Source organism: Podarcis cretensis, assembly GCF_951804945.1.
Source record: "Podarcis cretensis genome assembly, chromosome: 8".
Taxonomy (NCBI): domain Eukaryota; kingdom Metazoa; phylum Chordata; class Lepidosauria; order Squamata; family Lacertidae; genus Podarcis; species Podarcis cretensis.
Genome location: NC_137177.1, coordinates 42,912,828 through 42,933,452, shown reverse-complemented (window position 1 = coordinate 42,933,452; position 20,625 = coordinate 42,912,828). Strand labels below are relative to the sequence as shown.

The following is a 20,625-nucleotide window of genomic DNA, read 5'->3' as shown; positions in this document are numbered from 1 at the left end:
TTGTATTTCACTATTAATATACTTCTTCTTAATTGTATTTCAGTTCAACAATTACTTTGATAAAATACATATTTTGTTATGTGCAAATGGCTTTAGATACCTATTAGGTCCATAAATTACCATATAGCATATATTCAACACAAAAAAGCAGCGACAATTTGTTGTTGACAAAGGACAGCTGAACATATAAAGGGCCCCATTACCTTCAGTAGCTTAGGGCCTCATGAAACCTTAATCCGGCCTTGCTTCGGGGGGGGGGGGGGCGGACCGCCACGGATGCCCTCACTGATGGGGGGGTGTCATTTGGCGCACTGCCCGCCTGCGACTCCCAAGCCTACACCGAGTGATCAGGATAAGGGGGGGGGGAGCTGCGCTGCTTTGCTGGCGGCATTCCCCTCTTCCCCCTTCGTTTTGACAGCTTGGGAGAGGCTTAGGAGTCACTGGCGGGCCGCACACCGAATGCCCGCCAGGGCAGCTTGCTCCGACCCCATGTGCGGCTGACTCTGCCCCTGGGTGCAGGGCACACACACTGCTCTGGGCACCTGAGTGGCTATCCTGTGGATGGGAGGGCACTCTCTGTGCCACGCCCCCCTCAGGAGCACACCCGCCCTGGGCAGCGTGGGCATATGCTCTGCCGCTGGTTCCAGCAATGTCCCAGTGCCTCCCAGGAGCCTATGGTATCTGTTCAGGGTGAGCCTGGGCACTGCCCCCTAGGCCAGGTGGAAATGGACCTTGCAACCAGGAGCAGCCTTCCCTCCAGCACTCAGTATGGCTTCCAAGCAGTTTAAAACTATAAAATCAATACATAATTAAAGCACACAGTAACAATTCCACTGGGGCATTAAAGCAGCCTCAATTAAACCATACAATAAAATGATCAATTATAAAACATGAGAATTAGAAACTCTTAAACACTTCACGCAGCAGTTAAAACAATAAAATCAGAAATTCAGCTCTGCCTAAACAGGTGTGATTGCATGCCTGAATAGGCGCTTAAGTTTATGCAGAAACTGGCTTGGAAAGATCTTAGGGAAACTCATGCCTTTGCTGTGGTAAATGAGGCTGGACTTAACTTTCACCTTCTGGTGCTGCCAGGTTAACATGAGGGGAGCCCATGTTTCTTCCTTTACCCCAGCACTGTTGGGAGGAGTAGTGTTGCTACAGCTCCTGGCATGGCAATGCAGATCTAAAGTTCATGTGCAATGCTTAGCCAAAAATCCTGACTTTAATAAGGAAGCATATGCATGAGCGGTGTGTGAATGCACAGAGCCTTTTGAGAGGTATTTTGCTTCCTGTGATATATACTTTTATAAGTAACTTAAATAAATAAATATTGGTGTTCAGTGTTAGTTATGCCAGTGCCCAGAAGATAAGATTATCAAGCTGGGTAAAGGATGCTTAGCTGTGCTGGTTAAGAACGCAATGGAGCGTGAAAAATCTGCAATGGTCTCAGAAAGGAGAACTTGATCTTCTGAAAAGCTTTCCAGCTCTGCCAATGAATTTCAAGGAAGGCAACTATTAGAATGTTAATAATTACTAGCTTTGGTAGTAGCAAATGGACTTCCTTAATCTTATTATCGCCAAGCATTTTAATTTTTTATGATTGCTAATATTATTCAGTGACAGGAAGCCCATACACTTCAGGAATGAATAGGAGTGTAGCTCCTATGTTCTGTCAGCTACAGAATAAGTAGAAAGTATAGATCGAAGGCAAACTTGAAAAACGAATTGGTCACATCACTGTAGCAGTTTAATTAAGCAGCAGAACTGCTTAATTAGTGATCCAGAAGCTCTGCTTAAGCAATAATTATTCCTTCATGGTGAATGAATATCATTTTTTAAGCATTGGTCCTGGGAATTTAATGAATTCATTTTTTACATTCCAAGGACATTTGATAAAGGGGGCAAAACAACCAACTTCAAACGTAATAAATCTTTTCATTTCAGATAATTGAGGACAATCCTTTAGGGTCATTATGCCGGGGTATTTTGGATCTCAATAAGTATAACGTTGGTATGTATCCTTCTGACTTCCTGACTCCTTGCATGTAAAGTAGCTTGTGTATGTGTGTGTGAGAGCGGGAACAGTTTGTCAAGTCTACATATTTTTTATTCCAATATATATATAATCTTTATTGCGGTCCAACGACCCATAACATGGATTCAGAATAAAATACAGATTCATACAGACAACCCCCTAGGGAAGGGAGACTGAAGCAATATTTGTTTAGTCATGGGTATGTTGATCTTTGATTCGTATAACTACTGAAAGAAACTTTGCCATGGCCACTGTGATATTATTGGACTTATTTTTTAGATATATATATATATATATCCTTTAACATAACATTGATTGCTCAGTTTTAGTCTGTCTGTATTATCACCCCCGGGGACGCGGGTGGCGCTGTGGGTTAGACCATGGAGCCTAGGACTTGCTGATCAGAAGGTCGGCGGTTCAAGTCCCCGCAGTGGGGTGAGCTCCCATTGCTCGGTCCCTGCTCCTGCCAACCTAGCAGTTAGAAAGCACATCAAAATGCAAGTAGTTAAATAGGTACCGCTGCGGTGGGAAGGTAAACAGCGTTTCCGTGCGCTGCTCCGGTTCGCCAGAAGCGGCTTAGTCATGCTGGCCACATGACCCGGAATCTGTACGCCAGCTCCCTTGGCCAATAAAGCGAGACGAGTGCCGCAACCCCAGAGTCGGCTACGACTGGACCTAATGGTCAGGGGTCCCTTTACCTTTACCTATTATCACCCCCAATATATCTGAACTGTATTTTAATTTTTGAATGACAAGTCTTCTTCTAAAGGGCAATACTGCAATTTCTTATCCAAGTATAATTTTGGAGGGGGGTTGCGGATTTGGAGGTGAGAGGGAACAGATGTACTCCTCTTTTAAAAGGATGGATTTAATGCATGCTCAGAAAAGAATGGGGAGGGCACAACCTCAAATAAAAATGCACTCAAAAGGTTCACAAAATGGTAGAGTGTTTCTGTAAGACAGAAGAAGCTGGTATTGTTGCCTTTTTGCCACTTAAAAATATTCTTGTACAACTGAGTTGTACACTGAAGAAGTGTATGGTCCCCAAAGGATTAAAATAAAATTTGAAAAGGTATGAAAACATCTACTGGTGTCTTGTGGCAACTGAAAATCTAACAGATTATGGTGATCATCATCTGACGCCCTTTTTCATGTGCCACTTCCATGAGAGGTCCGGAGGGTGACAACATGAGAACGGATCTTTTCTGCGGTAGCTCCTCATTTGTAGAATGCTCTCCTAGGGCATCAGGCAAAACATTCCTCTTCTCCCAGGCCTTTGACTAATGAAACAATCTATGGTATTTTAAATTGTGGGATAGGGAGGGTATCATTTTCGTTTGTTACTATGTTGTGTATTTCTTTGTTTTTATACTGTAAAACCCTGTGATCCTCAGGTGAAGAATGGTATAGAAATCTAAAAAATAACAATAAGCCATGATAAAAAACTACAAATAGATAATGCCAAATTTATTATGGCATCTGGTGTAGTGAACTCTGGTCCATTAAAGCTTACGTTATAAATGAAATTGTCAGTCTTTAAGGTGCCCCAATACTTGAGCTGCTCTCATGTGAATCGGTCTATGGAGCAGTTGAAGAATGCGGAGGCTTTTAATATTACTGTTTTGTAATAAATGTATGTTTTCACTGATTAATGGGATCCTACCAGGATCTCGTGCAAACCTCTCAAGTGCTATTTGATGTCTTAAGATGTGTTTATTATGTACATATGATTTATTTTTTTGGATTCCCAATAGTAAAAATGACACAGGGAAAACATGGAAAGTCTTTTGTCTTTATCCTGGAACCCAAGAATCTTGAAGATGCTCCTGTTGAATTTGCAACAGAAAAGGTGGAAGAGCTATTTGTATGGTATCAAAGTGTCAGGGAAATCACAACGAAAACTACTGAAGAGGTACTACGGAAGCCATAATTTCCAGCACTTAATTTTTAATAAGAGTGATTTTGATTTGAGCAAAGACTGAAGGACCAGTAATGTGATCCACACCCAACATCTGATTCCTTTGCAAGCAAAGGGGCTTTAAGAGAAGCCTATATCATCACCATTTTTTAAATTCTGTATCATGCCATATTTCCAAGATCATGAAAGCATAATACGCACCTTTGTGTTTTGCTTTATGTGCCAATATCATGCAAGTTTTAACTTGAAAATAATACCTCAAAGTGTGACTATGCAATCAAAGCAAGATTTTTTTTTGGTGGTGTAAGTTCAGATTTTTTTGGCCCTGTACTGCCAAAATGTTTTTTTCTTAAAAAACCCACCCCACCCCCCACAGAACCTGAAAGCCAGAATTCATACTTGGAAAGTAGGGAAGTCTTTGTGCATGGCTTCACTAGCAGAGCCAGTTAGTTGAATCCACGCCTTTGTTTCAACATCACTGCAATTTGGGCACAGAGAGTGAACAGGGATAAAGGGAGTGTGCAGAGACAAATTTAAAGTTGAAAATTAGATTTCACAATTTTCTGTTTCTTTGACACCAGCTGAGTGATCTCAGTGCAGATGACTGCCCTGGACTAATGTTCTAACTGTGTTAAATCCTCAGGAAAATTTCAGGGTGTTCTGGGAGAAGAAGCAGTTAATTGCCATGGAATTGTCTGATTTGGTGGTATATTGCATACCGACGAGCAAAACAAAGGACAACCTAGGTAATGTATTTTTAATTATGAATTTGAACTCTTCATCTGCTAGATTGCTAGACATGATCAAAGAGTATACTAGTATGTGTCTAGAGAATAGCAACAAATATTCAAAGGAGGTTTAGATGCCTGAGGAGAGAGAAAGAGCGAGTTTGGTTAGCTTAGTGTGAAGAATGGAACACTGGGAAAAAACTTAACCAGTCTCCAAAAACATGTGACGTATGAGATTCAGTTATTCATTGCTTGCTTGGTTGGGGCAGGATTAAAAATAATGTTTAAAAGTTGCAACTGAAGATTTAGACATTTCTAACTGCAATAGTGGCTGAGCATGAAAGCTGGGTGCCTAATGTTGTTAATGAATATTTATCTCCAGAGGCCTCTTAAGAGCAGGTTCAGACTTTGAGGCAATGTAATTCTCTGGATGACCTTTTTGAGGTTAGTGGCAAGTATCAGAGGGATTAGGCTAGGCCACCCAGTGTCAGGGAAAGTGGCTTGCATTGATAGCCCTCCATGCTTGTGTAGGATATGATAAATGGGTATGCTTGAAGACATCATTAGAGTGGGTTCATAGGCTGCCCTTCACACCCAGCGATCCCATTTTCTGAGCAGGTTGTATGACCTGTTGACAGTCCTTTCAAATTGTAGTAACTTGCTTCCCTTATTTCATAGAACTCAGTGGGAGCCACTGAAAATTAAGCTAGCCCTCTTCAATGTAACCATTCGTTAATTTCCATTATTTGGTTGCCCGACAGGGCATTGCAAGAGTGGCAAAACTCAGGGAATTGGCTTACATATAGACTGCCAACTCTTTTTTTAAAAAACCACATAATTAAAACTTCATAAAATTATAAAATCATAAGTGTTGCTAATTTCTTTATTTTTTAAGTTTGTACATATATCTCAGAAGTTTATACACTGCTTAATTGACAAAAAAACTTCTGAATGTGTTACAAAACATTCATTAGATATATGTATAAAACTGAATGTTAAAAACAAGGAGACATGAAATTTATCAAGCTATAAATGAAGCCTGCATTTTAAAAATACATGATCAAAATTACGTTTCAGCATGGGCTTAAGCAAATTTGCCTGCTTCCCTGCCACTTTGCTGCATCCTGTTTTCTGGCTGACTTAGACCAGAGTCAAAGCTGCACAAGGTGTAAAGGGCTGAATGCAGATTATAATGTGTCCTGGAACCATTGTTTGGACTTGATGTAGCACCAGTGCCAAAAACATTGGCCATCACTTGGAGAAACATTTAGTCAAGGGACAATGAAACTTGCCATCAATATTACAAAGCCTCAGTGAAGGCATATATTAATGAGTGGCTTCTTCTCACCTCTCTTTTGTAGAAAATCCTGATTACAAAGAAATCCGTTCCTTTGTGGAGACCAAAGCAGAAGGCATTGTCAAGCAGAAGCCTGCTGATCTACTAAAATATAATCAGAAGGGACTGACACGAATATACCCAAAAGGGCAGAGAGTAGATTCCTCAAATTATGATCCTTTTCGTTTCTGGTTTTGTGGATCACAGATGGTGGCTCTTAATTTCCAGACACCAGGTAAAAATCTCACAATGGAAGATTTTACCCATTTCTCAGCCCACCCACCACTTTATAAGTAAACACCTCTTTCCTTGATATCCTGCTTAATTGCTTTATTCATACATTCTGAATTGCTGAATTCATGCATTTGGGGAAAGTGTGATACCACTTGTCTTTATTATTTGATGTTTCTCTAATGACCTTTAGATTTATTAACGTAGGAAATCTGGCTAACACATCTTTTAATTCTTTCTCTAGATAAATACATGCAAATGAATCATGCCTTGTTTTCCCTTAATGGACGGACTGGCTATGTACTGCAGCCAGAAAGTATGAGGAGTGAGGCGTATGATCCGGTGCCAAATGAATCCAAGAAGAAACTACAGATGATTTTGACAGTGAGGGTAAATGATTATTATTATGTTTTTAAGTAAATTGCTTATTAATTAATTAATTAATTAATTAATTAAATTATTACCCACCCTTCACCCTAAGGTCACAGGGTGGACTACAACACAAAAACCGTATTTAAAACAGTACCAAAAATAATGTGGATCCCAAAAATATAAATCTCAAGTGTCCATAGCCATGGTAAAGAGGTGGGTCTTCAGCACTGACTGGAAACTGTTTAATGAAGCTTCCCTCTTCTGTGAGTTCCATAGCCTAGGGGCTGCCATAGAGCTTGCCCTCTCCTAGGCCACCACTCCCCATGTCTATTAAGTAGCACTTCTGCAGACTCAGCAGTCTGTAACTTCCAGGAGAGATGCCTTGTGGAAAGGAGCTCTTCCATGGAAGGGGACAGGGTCTTTGTGTTGTACCTACCAGTAGCCTGTTTGGTGGCGCACCCCACCCATAGGGCACATGTTCCTTCCCAGTGTCAAACAGTGCTTGCTTGTGAGTTCATTGCCCTTGCTCTCCTGAAGACAGAAACAGACTTGTCCTGCTGTTGCATATGTATTTGGCAATATTTTTTTGGTCTTCCTGGGCTTGAGAAGGTTGAGTCAGATTACCTAGATACCTTTCTATTTACCGTATTTTTCGCCCTATAGGACGCACTTTTTCCCCTCCAAAAATGAAGGGGAAATGTGTGTGCGTCCTATGGGGCGAATGCAGGCTTTCGGTGAAGCCTGGAGAGCGAGAGGGGTCGGTGCACACCGACCCCTCTCGCTCTCCAGGCTTCGCGGACCTCTCCGCAAGCAGCGGGAGCGCTCCCGCTGCTTGCGGAGAGTTGCCTGCGTGCTGAAGCCTGCGCGCGCTGAGCTCAGCGCGTCCAGGCTTCACGGACCTCTCAGCAAGCAGCGGGAGCGCTCCCGCTGCTTGCGGAGAGTTGCTTGCATGCTGAAGCCTGCGCGCGCTGAGCTCAGCGCGTCCAGGCTTCGCGGACCTCTCAGCAAGCAGCGGGAGCCAGCGCTGGGCTCCCACAGCTTGCAAAGAGCTGCCTGTTTGGGGGCTGGGGTCGGGGGAAGCTCGGGCGGGCCTCCCCCGCCCCAGCCCTGCGCCTGGGGGGAAAATGTTTTTTTCCCCTTTATTTCCCCCCCCCAAAAAAAACTAGGTGCGCCTTATGGGACGGTGCGTCCTATAGGGCGAAAAATACGGTAGATAAGGGATTTCTGCAATGAATTTGCTAAAACAGAGTTTAGAAGAAAACATCTTAGAAGACAAGCTAAACAAATTCTGTCACTTCATGATATAATATAGGTCATTCTCATTGTCCTGACGATTAAGTCCTAACATGAAGTATATAGGTGGCATAATCTTGAAGGTCTGTTTGACTGGATCCACTATCCAAGTAATATGATGCTCACAGCAAAAACTGAGCTCTTAAGTCGCATTGGTTTCAGTGGGTGGGCCTGGATCACTTGTTGAAATCAGTTGTGACTTAATGTGGGGGGTTTTTGGCGGGGGAGATACCTACATAATTTAGCTGTTTGGGGTTGGAGTAGGACATGGATTCAAACTCCCATTCAGCCATGTAGCTCATTGGGTCTGGCATTGTGTTGCAGCCTAACCTACTTCAAAGGGTTGATGTGAGGATAAAATGTGGAGGGAAAGAAGTGTGTAGGCCATGTTGAGATCTCTGGAGGAAAGGTGGGATGTATTTAAAAATAAAAAAATCAGCAACTAAGTTAAACTGTCTGAAACAGGTAATCGGAGCTCGCCATCTTCCCAAGCCTGGCAGAAGTATTGCCTGCCCATTTGTGGAGGTAGAAATTTGTGGGGCTGAATATGATAACAGTAAATTCAAGACCACTGTTGTGAGTAAGTACTTCTTAACTCTCTATGGAAATACGGGTTCTGTGACAATATAAAAGAAAGAAGTTGCATCGTGCGTTGGAATTAGGGCATGAAGAGTTATGTTCAAGTCTCCATTCATCTTCAGAACTTATTGTGTAACCTTGGGGCAATCACTATGTGTCTCAGCCAAATAACTATCATAGAGTTCCTTGGCTGGAATAACAGTATCATAAATAAGTAATAAATAAACAGTATCATAAACAAATTAAAACAAGTGGAGCAATTGATCATGTTACATAGCATTGCAACCTGGTATGGCATAGTTGAGCCGACTCCAGCCACCCAGGAGGAACATCATGGCAAGAGGAAGCCCAGCTTGGCTCCAGTGAAGGTACAGCTGCTTGAATGTTTCCTCTCCTCTCCTCTCCTCCCATTTCCTTTTATAGCATCTCTACTAGGTTGTGAGCAGGGACTGTTTTATAGCACTTAAGAAGCAGCTGCTTTTCAAGTGTTCAATAATAAGAATTGCATCATTTTAAAACTCCACTAGTTACATACAAAGGATAGAAAAAGTGACTTCTTGGAATGTCTTCAGTACGCCTTCAGCATTTTCTTCAAAACCTGGGACATGGTCTGTCCAAAGTTAAGCACTTCTGTTGGAGGGAATTGACAGTGTACTTGATGCTCTGCTCGACATTAATGGAACTTTGGCAGGATGGTGCACAAGTTACTTTTGGAATTACCCATTGAAATTATTGAACCCAACTTGGTCATATGTATTAACTTCATTGAGTCTACTTTGAGCACAACTAGCACTGAATACCACACGCTAAGTTCCCTGCAAGAAGTATATCACTGAGTCTGTCAGCTGTCATGTCCCCCCTCCCCGCCCCTGCTTTATAATTCTTTTGCACTCTTTTAATTCCAACTTCTTGGCTGTTTTTCCTCTCTCTGCCTGCATTCTCCTAAAAAATAAATAAATCAAAAGAAGCCATTGTCTTGCTCTAGGCTTCTGATTATTCTTGAAGATAGCCCAGAGAAAGAGGATGGAGAATATTCTGACATCAGCATCGCTGAAGATCATACTGCTACCTGATTATTTCAGAATTGCTTTTTCTTGGCCTTTATTAGTAAAAGCAGTTGTCACTCTTTGTCTGCAACCAGAGACCCCTGAGTTAGCTCAGCCAACATCTTGCAGCTCCTGTGATTTGAGTCCACATTAGCCTCCAAAGAGTTTAGCTTTCTTCTTTTTCTGAGGTGTTCAAGCTTGAATGGGATGACCCACTTAAGAATAAAAACAACTAAACTTCTCCAAATGTTCTACACTTGCCTCAAACTGTGGAGGAGCGGAATGTCACAGTTGCTTGCTTTATATCGTGAAATGTTCGTTTTATTACAGATGACAATGGCCTCAACCCAGTCTGGGCATCTCAAGAGCAAGTGAAGTTTGAAATCTATGACCCCAACCTAGCATTTCTGCGCTTCGTTGTCTATGAGGAAGATATGTTCAGTGATCCCAACTTCTTAGCACATGGCACTTTTCCCATCAAAGGAATCAAATCAGGTAAATATCAAGTATAACACTGACAGGTTGAACAAAGGTTTTGATAATTTGCACATTTCTTTGGCTTTCAGAACACCAAAAGGGGAGCTAGGAAAGTCTCCCTCAACTGATACTGATTGACCATAAGTGACTGCTGAATTAAGCTGGGGTTGAGTCTTTGAGTCTCAACTCTGTGCATACCATACATATATAAATAAAACACTTTATTAGATCTTATTGTATGTGGTAAGCTAAGGAGTGGGGTTTTTTTTGCCATAACCATGCTGATCATCCAGACCCTGGAACCAAGTAAAACCTTAGCTGTTCTGACTTGCAAGCTTTTGACTCACCCTTGTCAAGATTTTCCTGACATGCCAACTGCTCAGCGTTTCATCATGCATAAACCCCACCTGGAGTTAATTATCCAGTGCTTAAATGATAAATTCTGCAACTACATCTTTCATTTCCTTAGGCTTTCTGTAATTCTTTGCTTATTCATGGTAGTCTGCTGCTCTAGATATACAGAAATAACTGCTTAATAATTCCTAACCCCTGGAAAAATATTTTTCATCTTGCCTTTTTCTGAATTTATATTTATTTTATTTAAAATGATTTATGGGCAAGGCTCTTTACAAAATAAAACATGCAAACAGATATTCAGAGTACGGTAGAGCAGGTATTAAGAATTCTTGATATTTTTTTCTCTATGAGATTTTTTTCTCTATGAGATTTTGAATGCTCTTTTGTAGAACATGGTGAATCAGCAATAAATCAGTGGCCATAGAAAATCTGCAAGTTTTTTTAGTGCAAAAAAATTAATAAGCTCTGTATGTAGTATTTAAGCAGTTTTGAGATAGGGAGGCAAGAAATGTGAATTTAATTGCTGAAATTTCTTCTTCTTGGGGAAGCTCCCCCTCAGCATTATCAGTCCTGCTACAGTGGGCTTACTCCTATGTCAGTAATAAACTTCAGTTATGATGGAGTTAATTCTTTCAGTCTTCATCACACTCTGAACCTGGAATGAATCCTGAAATAAATCCCTGCTAAAGATTGTCTGGCTAGCTTAGATTCTACTTTGCTTTTTGAACTGTTGCAGAAATTGAGATCCCTTGTGGCAGCTTGTGGTTTTTTCCAGCTCTGGTTCATGTGACTGTCTTGCGATTCTCCATGATGCCCTGTCTTTCCTGCTCTGCCTGCTGCTTCCTAGTAAATCTCCAAACTCTGTTCTACTTTCAAGAATAGAACAGGTGAGCTATAGGCTGTTCCATCAAGTGTACGAGTCTGAGGCAGCCTTGAAGTTATAAGTTAACCTTTCTAATCCTACCCCTTTAGGCTTTCGATCTGTCCCTCTCAAAAATGGATACAGTGAGGATATAGAGCTGGCTTCCCTCTTGGTTTATTGTGAGATGCAGCAGATCCTGGTAAGTGCAGAAGCTGTTTGACTTCCACCATCCACTAGGATGGAGACCTACCATGCACCCAAATGTCCCTTCACCAACTTTGCAGCTCTATTTGCAAAATTGGTGGGGGGATATGAACCCCATTCATGTCAGTGGGAGCTATTTCTCTAAAACTAACTGCTGCATGCAATGTATGTTCATCAGGATTAAAGCTGGGGAAGGAAGGATGCTCCGCCCAACATGCTGCAATCCTAATGACATTCTCCCCACCTAAAAGTACATATTAAAAAATACTTCAATGTTGTTTGAGCATCAGCACATGTATACAAACCGTGTGTTGCAAGGTTTACCAAGCTAATGTATGTGAAAGTGCTATATACATACCGTTCTTGGGTTAGTACCTAATAACCTCCAGCAGAGTTCTGTTTCCAGTATGGGTTTTTGCTGTAGTCTTTTCTGCAACATAGCCCTTGAAAGCCACTTTTGAGCAGGTCACTGAATGAGATGTTAAGCAGTGATTGCTGCTGGAAGGGAGAGTTGGTGGAAATTGCAAACATGAATGGAAGTCTGCAATGCGGCAGAATTGCAGGATGCCCAGTGCCTCCCCTGCCGACGCTGGAGAGCTGGGTGTTGGGGAGTTGTCCCCAGGCTGAATGTGAGCTTCCAACTTGAAATCCAGCTCTGCGCCAGCCTGCTGGCAGACTGGCTTGGAGGACAGGACACACACTGTGGGGACAGGCCTGACAGAGCAATCAGGCTTCCCTCAAGTCCACTCCTGGGGGATTTAAAGTTGCCCATGCTAGCCCCAGCACCCAGATCTCCTTTGTCAACCCACTCATTGTTGCATTTTACATCCTGATTTGGCCTTGCTATGGCAACTGTGATCGCCGTATTCGGAGCAGGGTAGGAATTTGCCTATCAAGCGAACTGGCTATGGCCTGAGGTTCTGCCTACCTCATAGCAATCATCACAACTGGCGGTTTAGGCATTGGGCAACCTTAGTCTTAGATGGGGCGGGTGTTGTATCTTTGGCCTTCCCCTCTAAAAATAGGGTATCCCGTTAAAGGGATTTGTGAAGGAGTTGCTTCTGAGACGGGCCTGGGCCTCAGCACTCCTCTAGGTGACAATCCCCTTATTTGATGTACGTCAGATGTTTGGGTTCCAAAGAACATTTGCAGACAGGAACACTTACTTCCTGGTTTGCGGAGTTTGGGAGCCAAAACATTCCAGCTCACAAGGTGTTCAGGATCCAAGCTACGACTGTAAATGGTTACCCACTGCCTATGCCAAACCTCTTCATCTGTAGACAAAATTGTGGCCTGATTTGATTTATTGCGTGGTGTATTTTACTGGTAGCTCATTTGAGTGGAGGTGTGGGGAGTGTGTGGCCTGGGCCTGCAAGTGCCTCCAACCCATTTGTATTAGTAACTTTGTTGTGAGTTTTCCATTCTACTGTTCTGCACTCAGGTGTAACATGGCCAGTCCAGTTCCTTTAATGGGAGAACATTGAACAATTCCTTATTAAAATCAGTGGGACAGTAAAAGAAGTGCTTAACTTTGATTTGATTATGGTGTGTGCATTGCAAGAAGGGCTTTCTTTTCCTTTTGAAGGAAGGTGAAGAAGATCTCTATTCATCATTTCGGCAACTACGACAACGCCAAGCAGAGCTAAACAATCAGTTATATGACACCCGACGGAACTTAAAGAATCCAAGCCGAGACGATTTATTGCAAGAGTTCAATAAGAACGAGGGTCAGCTGCAAGTGTATCAAGAGACATGCAACAGGAGGTACTTTGATGATGACACTGATCCCAATAAATCCCCAAAGATCCTGGATAATATAGCATAAATAAAGGAAGTACAAAGAAGAGTCCAATAAATTACCTTTGTTTCACCTTGATCTGCTAGGAACTATTTTCTCAGCCAAAATAGGCCTGGCTTCTTGAACTAGCAAACTCAACAAACAGGGCTGTCTTCCAGCTGGAAGGCAGCAGTTTTACAAAGCTAGAGAACAAGGCAGCTCCACGGTTCTAGCATACATGGATGTGGCACATAGGGAATTAAGACTATCAAATGTTCAATAAATGTGAAGATTTAATTTACAGCCTCCTATTTAATATTATTTATACAGCACTTGAATGTTAAAAAAGCAGTTTACAATGATGACTCTTAGTATTTTCTTTCCTTAAAATTATGTATTTCCTCATATATCAACTGCTATATAAATGCAATGCTGGTGGGGGACTTGGATAGATGCATGTCCTGCCACAAGGCTGACTTTTTTTCTTTGTCCTCTTTTCAGACTGAGGGAGAAGAGAGTCAGCAACAGCAAATTCTACTCCTAGAGGAACTGGGTTTCCTTTGGTGCGTTATTTATAAAATCACCCGGTAAGAAACATTGATTTATTCTGGAAGCGCAGCTTAGAATGGAGGCTCAACAGTCAGAAAAATACGTTTTTGGCAGGGAACAAGGAAAAAATTACATTGTACAATCTGTACAAAGCAACAACGCTGAAGGGTGGAGTAGCTTGTATAGTAAACTTTAGTCAGTAACAATGTGTGATGTTTGTAAAGCAAGCTTATCAGTTGAGAACTCCAAGCTCACGTGTACCACAATGATTTTGTGCCACTTGTATGACCTTTGTTTTTATGGTGGCCATAATTCCAAGAGCTGTGTGTGCTTTTAAGCCTTTCCAAATCCCACTGCAACACACCTTTATCCTTTTTGCTAAGGCCTCCTCTCTCTTGGTTCTTTTGGTAGGTGGAACTACTCTCCCAAAGTTGCCTGGCAGAAGTCTGCCACTGCCCTCAGTTGTCATCATCTGCAGTAACTTGCCTTTGAAGGCACAGCTGAAATTGCAAGGGAGAAAAAAGGAACAGATATTATGGACTGTGCAGGGTTATTTCTACACAATGGCTTGATGAATGCCAGATTTCAAAAGGGGGGGGGGTTGTGTGTTTTTTGAAATATTAACTTGTAAAATCTTATCAGATTTGTTTTGGGTAGAAATTTTATTTTTAAATGTATGTATACAGCAGTGGTATGTGTGTGTGTATAAAGACTGGTTGGCACTAAAATTTACATGGGTTTGTACTATTTTGAGAGATTAAAAGGTGCCCACCAGTTAAAACTTTGTTTTAGTTTTTACAAAAGCAACTCCTTTTGCATTGGCAAATGCCTATACATGATAGAAATGTTATGTGTGAGACACATTTCTGGTAGGCTCATGCAAATATGAGTGGGAATGAAAGTATCCTGTATAACTTAAATCTGCAGGGAGATCCTTCAGTCCATAGCTCAGTGTTCAAGTTATTCTGGAATGTAATGCATAACGAACGGACTTGATGCTTACCTCCCCTTAGGCTTGAAGTGCAGGAAGAGTAGATGGGCAGTGGTGTGGGGGTTGTAACCCATAGATTTGTGGCTAATGGACCCCAAGTAAATGCTTTGATTAACATTTGCTTTGCTTTACCTAATGGAATTTATGCTCATTAGTTACAAACCACTCACCTAATAGGCATTCCTTATTTGCAGCCTGTTACTGAAAGTTAAAAAGTGCACTAATTCTTCCTTTGCAACTGTGGCTAGAATCATAGAACTGTAGAGTTGCCAGAGAATCCAAGGGTCATCTACCCTCTGCAGTCCAGGAGCACAGGTAAAGAATCCCAACAGATGGCCATCTATCTCTGCTTAAAAACCTCCAATAAAGGATTGTCACCTTCCACCGTAGTCCTAATAATTTAGTTAATGTCACAACAACACTTTTTTTTTGGGGGGGGGGGGAAACACAGCATTAAAGAAGCAGTAGTGGATAAAAATGAACCACTGAGAAAATAAAACAATACTTTACCAGAAAAGTACTACAGTATAGTGGTTAAAGTGCTGGATGAGTGTCTTTTGTCTCCCTGCAGGGCGATAGAAAAAGGCACTCAATTCAAACCACGGCTTGAGAGGTGCCTAATGCCTGCCGATTGACAGATGGGTAGGGCCACTCACATGTCAAAGTGATCACTTGGTTTTGGTTCTCCAGTAACAGTGGTTCCCTGCCCCCTAGTGTAGACTAGTGGCACTCCGCATCTGGATTTGGGCATCAACAATACAGGCAATTGTGTACAAGTGTGTTCTGTAGCGATGTTTTGGAAGGCTGGTGAGTCAAAGTGCATACAGAAGAATGGTACTCCTCCCAGGATAGATGACATTGGCTAAAATGAATGCAATATTTTATTTGAAAAAAATACAGACCTCCTGTACAGTAAATACAACTTAATGGGTGCGATAAAAAAAACCTTTAGACTTCCTGGTTATAAAAAGCTTTCCTCTCCCCCCTCCCATCAACCCTCAATCTGTGACCAGTATGCCACCCAAAGGGTGCACTGACATTCTTGGACAAGTATAATCTACCCATTTACAGCATAGTAGCCTGCAACTATTTGAAACAGCAGAGCTACACATGGATTTTGATCTAATTTATTTAAATAAACTATTAAAACATCTAGCTATGCATTTATAACAGACTGCTCCAGCTAAAAATGGCCTGCAGGCAGCAGACGACAATCATTAGTCTACACTGGCTGCTTTCTTACTGCCATGTTTCTAACAAATAAATAGAAAAAATAAATAAGGGGGAAGACAGGGTCATTTTCAATCAAGAGACCTATAAGTCTCTTGCATATTGAAGCAATCTACGTACATAATTTTCATAATTTAAAATGTTTCTCAAAATGTATTTCTTTATTCAACACAAATTTGGAGCTGAGTTTACAAAAATTGTGCATATTTTAAAAAAGGGATGGCTAATTTATTGTTAGACAACTTCCATCGTCTTGGGCCAAGCTGGCTAGGGCTGAAGATAGTCCAAAAACATTTGGAAGGCCACAGCTTAGCCACCAATGATTTAGACAGTGCTGGTTAGGATACTTCCCCCCCTGTTACTTACAAGTTACAGAGGATCAGCAGCAGCAGAAACTAGCTGCCCTGCAAAGTGCCCCCTCTATACCCTACGGTAAAGTATTTGTTTAAAATATTCCTACCTGATAACAGAGCTCAGTTCTAATATATTACATTCAGTTACTAAAAATTCTGTACTTTTATTTCCTTAAAAAAAAGAAGGTTCGGTATCAGAACTGTACAAACGTCTGCCAGAATATGAAAGCAGAAGCAGAGCTACATCAGAGTCATGATTAAATGTGTCCCTAAGCAGAATGGTACAATACAATCACACCCCAACAGATATGTATGTTGGAACTGGAATAATGCAGTGGAACATGCATTATAGACATACAGTGATTTGTGTATGCTTTTCGGGGAAGAGAATAGTTCAGATAGAGGCAGAGAAAAAGAAAAGCCCCATTTTCCATCAAGAACCGGAATGTCCTTTTATCATAAAGGGTAAAATGGTGTCAGGTGCTGTTCTGTTTGGATCAAGAGTAGATGGTGATGACTTCCCGGCCACCACCTCTGACAAGTAACACTCGCTCCAAGCCTTCGGTCAAGACCTCAAGAAATTCCATATCTGGGTCAGCTGAAGTCAAGGCAAGAAACCTCTACAGATTGACATGAAAAGCCATTATAGAGTTCTATACCAAGTAAATAGCCTTCATGCACACTTAAAACAATCTGAAATCTCTTTGGAACAAATGTAACTCAAGGGGCACAATTCAAATAGAGATTAACCCTCACAGAGAGTTGAATTCTTTCACTAAGGCCAATGGGACTTCAAAGAGCTGAATGATGCATTACTACTATAATTTGCAAATGTTTGAGAAAAATCTCTACCTGGAAACTCAGGTCCCTTTGGGTAGAAACAGAACTGTATTTTAGTATCATGATAGCCTTTACTTTCCCACTTTCAATTTAAGAATACACAAAGTGATACAGATTGTTTTTATATCATGATGCGCACAACAACAAAATAGAACCTAAAACTAACAGGTGAGCACCACGCACACACACAGCAAAACAAACAAACAAACAAAAAAATAACTGTAGAGTTGGAAGGGACCCCAAGGTTCATCTGTCCCAACTCTCTGCAATGCAGGAATAAAACAAAGACACAGCTAACTAACAAGCTCCAAAGGTGCTTGGGATCAGCACCAGTTGAGTGAAGTGTCAAAAGGAAGATGAGCTTACCTGGGGCCCAGGCCATAAACAAATAGCAGAAAGCCTGCAATGTTCCTCTTAGCCAAGCAGTCTCTCTCCTGGATGCTCAGACGACCTCTGGCTACAAGTGCCTTTTTTCAGCTCTGGCTGGTTCACCAGCTACGACTCCTTTTGAACAGAAATGATTTGTCTACTGTATATAACATTGATTGGATTACTGCAATGTACTCTACATGGGGCTGCCCTTGAAGATGACTTGGAAACTTGGCCCCAAATGCAATGGCCAAATTACTGGCTGTGGTTCCATTTAGATCACATATAACCAGTGTTCTAAATCAGCTGCATTGGTTGCCAGTTTGTTTCTGGACTCAATTCGAATTCCTCATTTTTGCGTTTAAAGTCCTAATCAACTGAGGGCCCAAATATCTGAAAGACCACCTCCTTCCCTACAGGCCTTCCTGGGTGCTAAGATCAACGGATGGGCCCTCTTCCTCTGCCCTCAGAAGCTTGGGGCGGCGGCCCAGGAGGCAGCTCCTAAATTGTGGAACTCCTCACAGAGCTGCATCTGGCAACTTCATTATACAGTTTTTGGTAAATGCTTAAGTACCACCTCTTTATCCCTGCAGTTTTCGAATAGCTAAATTCTTGAACATTTTGGCTCCCAAACGCCACAAACCTGGAAGTGACTGTTCTGGTTTGTGAACTATTTTTGGAAGCAGAACGTCCAATGGGCTTCCAGAGCTTCCTGCAGCCAATCAGAAGCCGCGCTTAGGTTTCCGAACATTTTGGAAGTCAAACGGACTTCCAGAACGGATTCTGTTTGACTTCCAAGGTACGAGTGTGAGTGTGTGTGTGTGTGTATATATATATATGGACCCACCTTATTTTTTTTAAAAAAATAGTTAAAAAAGATGGTTTTAATGCTGTATTTAAAACTGTTGTAACTTGTTCTTGGACCTTAGAGTGAAGGATGGATAATGAGTTTATTATTATAGTATTATTAATAATAATAATATTCATCCTCAGATGAATCCATTAATCCTCAGATGAATCCAACTGCAAAGCCTCTTTCGAGTTTGTTTGCTTCTGTGTGTTTTACATGGGGTCATTAAATTGCCATGAAAAAGGATACAGTTTTCATCTCCATCAGTGTTCTTGGGAGGGCCAGGCATGTTGAGAAGAACAAGTCGTGCATCATGGGATCGGTTTACAATGACTTCGTTCAGCTTCACAGCAGTGTGCATCCTCCGGACATTTGACTGGTTTCTGTTGAAAGGTCACAATTACAAGTGGTGTTAGAAGTCAGCAATTGCAGGCTTAAGAGTACTAATGAAAAGCATCGCCAACATGGAATGTTTCAAAAACTTTAGTTCCCTCTCACTAAAAAGGTAGGCTCTCAAAGACTGCCAAAATCTTGAAATGCTGGTGTGTGCACCCCATGTCCCCATTCTGCTTCTGTTTTTGGTAGGTTATATCAGCAAACGCCACACATATAAGGTTATCAAAATGCAATTCTGTCACTTCATATCTCATTGAATAAAATATGAAATTTCCCCATTTTTGCATTGGCCCTTTTTATACATCCTGTAAGGGCCATATAGGAAGAGCTGTAACTAAGTGAAAAGCTAATGCCATTACATGATTTCCTATCTCAATCTCCTGGAGAAAAAGCAACCCAAGAACAAATCAAGGTACAGAGTAAAACTGAGTGAACAGGAAATCCTCAAGTGGGCAGTTAACCGGAATTACAAGCACTTTGACATGGGACGGAAGGAGAACCAAAGAAAAAGGTTTAGGATGTTGCATTTCTTTTGGCACATTGAGGACCAAAAGGAATGGGATAGAAAGGGGGGCTCGTTTTGACTAAAACAGGATGCATTTGCTGTCGCATTCCACCATCCAACCAGGATGCTAATAAAACAATTGCCAAATATCAATACACCAAGTCATGCAACATCTGCAGTCTTTCTCTGACCCACAAGAAGTTCAATCTGCTCCTTTGGGCATTCACAACTATTGCCCATCAACCAGCCTAATGATCAGTTTCAACTCCAATGAAGCTAGTAAATGCCTTTACTTTTACTCTAATTTCTTAATTTAATTTACTTTATTTTTTTTCTTTTCTTTTACTTTAATTTCCCATTTCTTGTAAGTAAGAACATATGACTTCTCCTGGATCAGACCAGTTAATCATGTCTAGCAGCTACTGACAGTCTTTGCTTCCCATCCAAGAGCTACTTTAAGCACACCTAATGGCTTTGGTGGGACGCAGGGGGGGGGGGCGCTGTGGGTTAAACAACAGAGCCCAGGACTTGCCGATCAGAAGGTCGGCGGTTCGAATCCCAGCGGCAGGGTGAGCTTCTGTTGCCCGGTCCCTGCTCCTGCCAACCTAGCAGTTCGAAAGCACATCAAAGTGCAAGTAGATAAATAGGTACCACTCCGGTGGGAAGGTAAACAGCGTTTTCCTGCGCTGCTCTGGAAGCGGCTTAGTCATGCTGGCCACATGACCCGGAAGCTGTACGCCGGCTTCCTCGGCCAATAAAGCGAGATGAGTGCCACAACCCCAGAGTCTGTCACGACTGGACCAAATGGCCAGGGGTCCCTTTACCTTTACCTTTAAGGGTTTTGGTATGACCCATCAGAGTCTTTAAAAAACCTTTTCTCCCGTCCCCTTCTGAGAAACTTAGGGGAGGCACACCATTTGCTGTTAAAATACGACCCCAAATCTACACCTCCTGCCTATGCAACTGCCACCATCACATCTAGCTTGGACCTAAGAGGAGGATATAGATTTAGATTATTCAAAACAAGCAAACTTACAGATTTTCCCATTCACTGACAGCATGAAAGCAAACCGTAATGATAAAATTAATGTTAGCATAAACAGAAAAAAGCCAATTGTCTTGGACACAAAAAGAGAAAACATTTTAGTCTGGCCTTAAGACCAGAACAATAAATCACAGTAATCAAGATACCCTGGCTTATTGCAAAGCACAATCATGACCATAGTGACCTGGTTCTCAAGGCACATTAAACCAGTTAAAACAAATGATGGTTTGATGTGGATGAGCAGTGTGCTCAAGATTTAACTGAGGGTGCTTTACTCCC

The 20,625-nt window shown here is 41.7% G+C and overlaps 2 protein-coding genes across 5 annotated transcripts in view; one reads left to right on the top strand and one right to left on the bottom strand.

The window, feature by feature from the left end:
- The window catches only part of PLCG2 (phospholipase C gamma 2), a 66,017-nt gene extending 50,877 nt beyond the window's left edge, over positions 1–15,140 (top strand). For 2 of the 3 annotated variants that reach the window (XM_079989324.1, XM_079989323.1), the window contains exons 24-34: positions 1,948–2,014; positions 3,793–3,950; positions 4,600–4,702; positions 6,046–6,255; positions 6,496–6,641; positions 8,382–8,496; positions 9,872–10,036; positions 11,348–11,436; positions 13,027–13,205; positions 13,720–13,805; positions 14,179–15,140. In XM_079989324.1, coding sequence (XP_079845450.1) covers positions 1,948–2,014; positions 3,793–3,950; positions 4,600–4,702; positions 6,046–6,255; positions 6,496–6,641; positions 8,382–8,496; positions 9,872–10,036; positions 11,348–11,436; positions 13,027–13,205; positions 13,720–13,762 — 1,275 coding nt within the window. In that variant the 3' untranslated portion in view covers positions 13,763–13,805; positions 14,179–15,140. Of the gene's footprint in view, positions 1–1,947; positions 2,015–3,792; positions 3,951–4,599; positions 4,703–6,045; positions 6,256–6,495; positions 6,642–8,381; positions 8,497–9,871; positions 10,037–11,150; positions 11,263–11,347; positions 11,437–13,026; positions 13,206–13,719; positions 13,806–14,178 lie in introns of those variants that run through there. The other variant, XR_013842076.1, reaches the window with a different exon arrangement.
- A 481-nt stretch (positions 15,141–15,621) lies between these two features.
- The window catches only part of SLC12A4 (solute carrier family 12 member 4), a 63,673-nt gene continuing 58,669 nt past the window's right edge, over positions 15,622–20,625 (bottom strand). For both annotated transcript variants that reach the window (XM_079989325.1, XM_079989326.1), the window contains 2 exons: positions 18,650–18,783; positions 15,622–16,930 (listed from right to left, as the gene is read on the bottom strand). In XM_079989325.1, the coding sequence (XP_079845451.1) occupies positions 16,839–16,930; positions 18,650–18,783 (226 nt within the window). In that variant the 3' untranslated portion in view covers positions 15,622–16,838. The remainder of the gene's footprint in view (positions 16,931–18,649; positions 18,784–20,625) is intronic.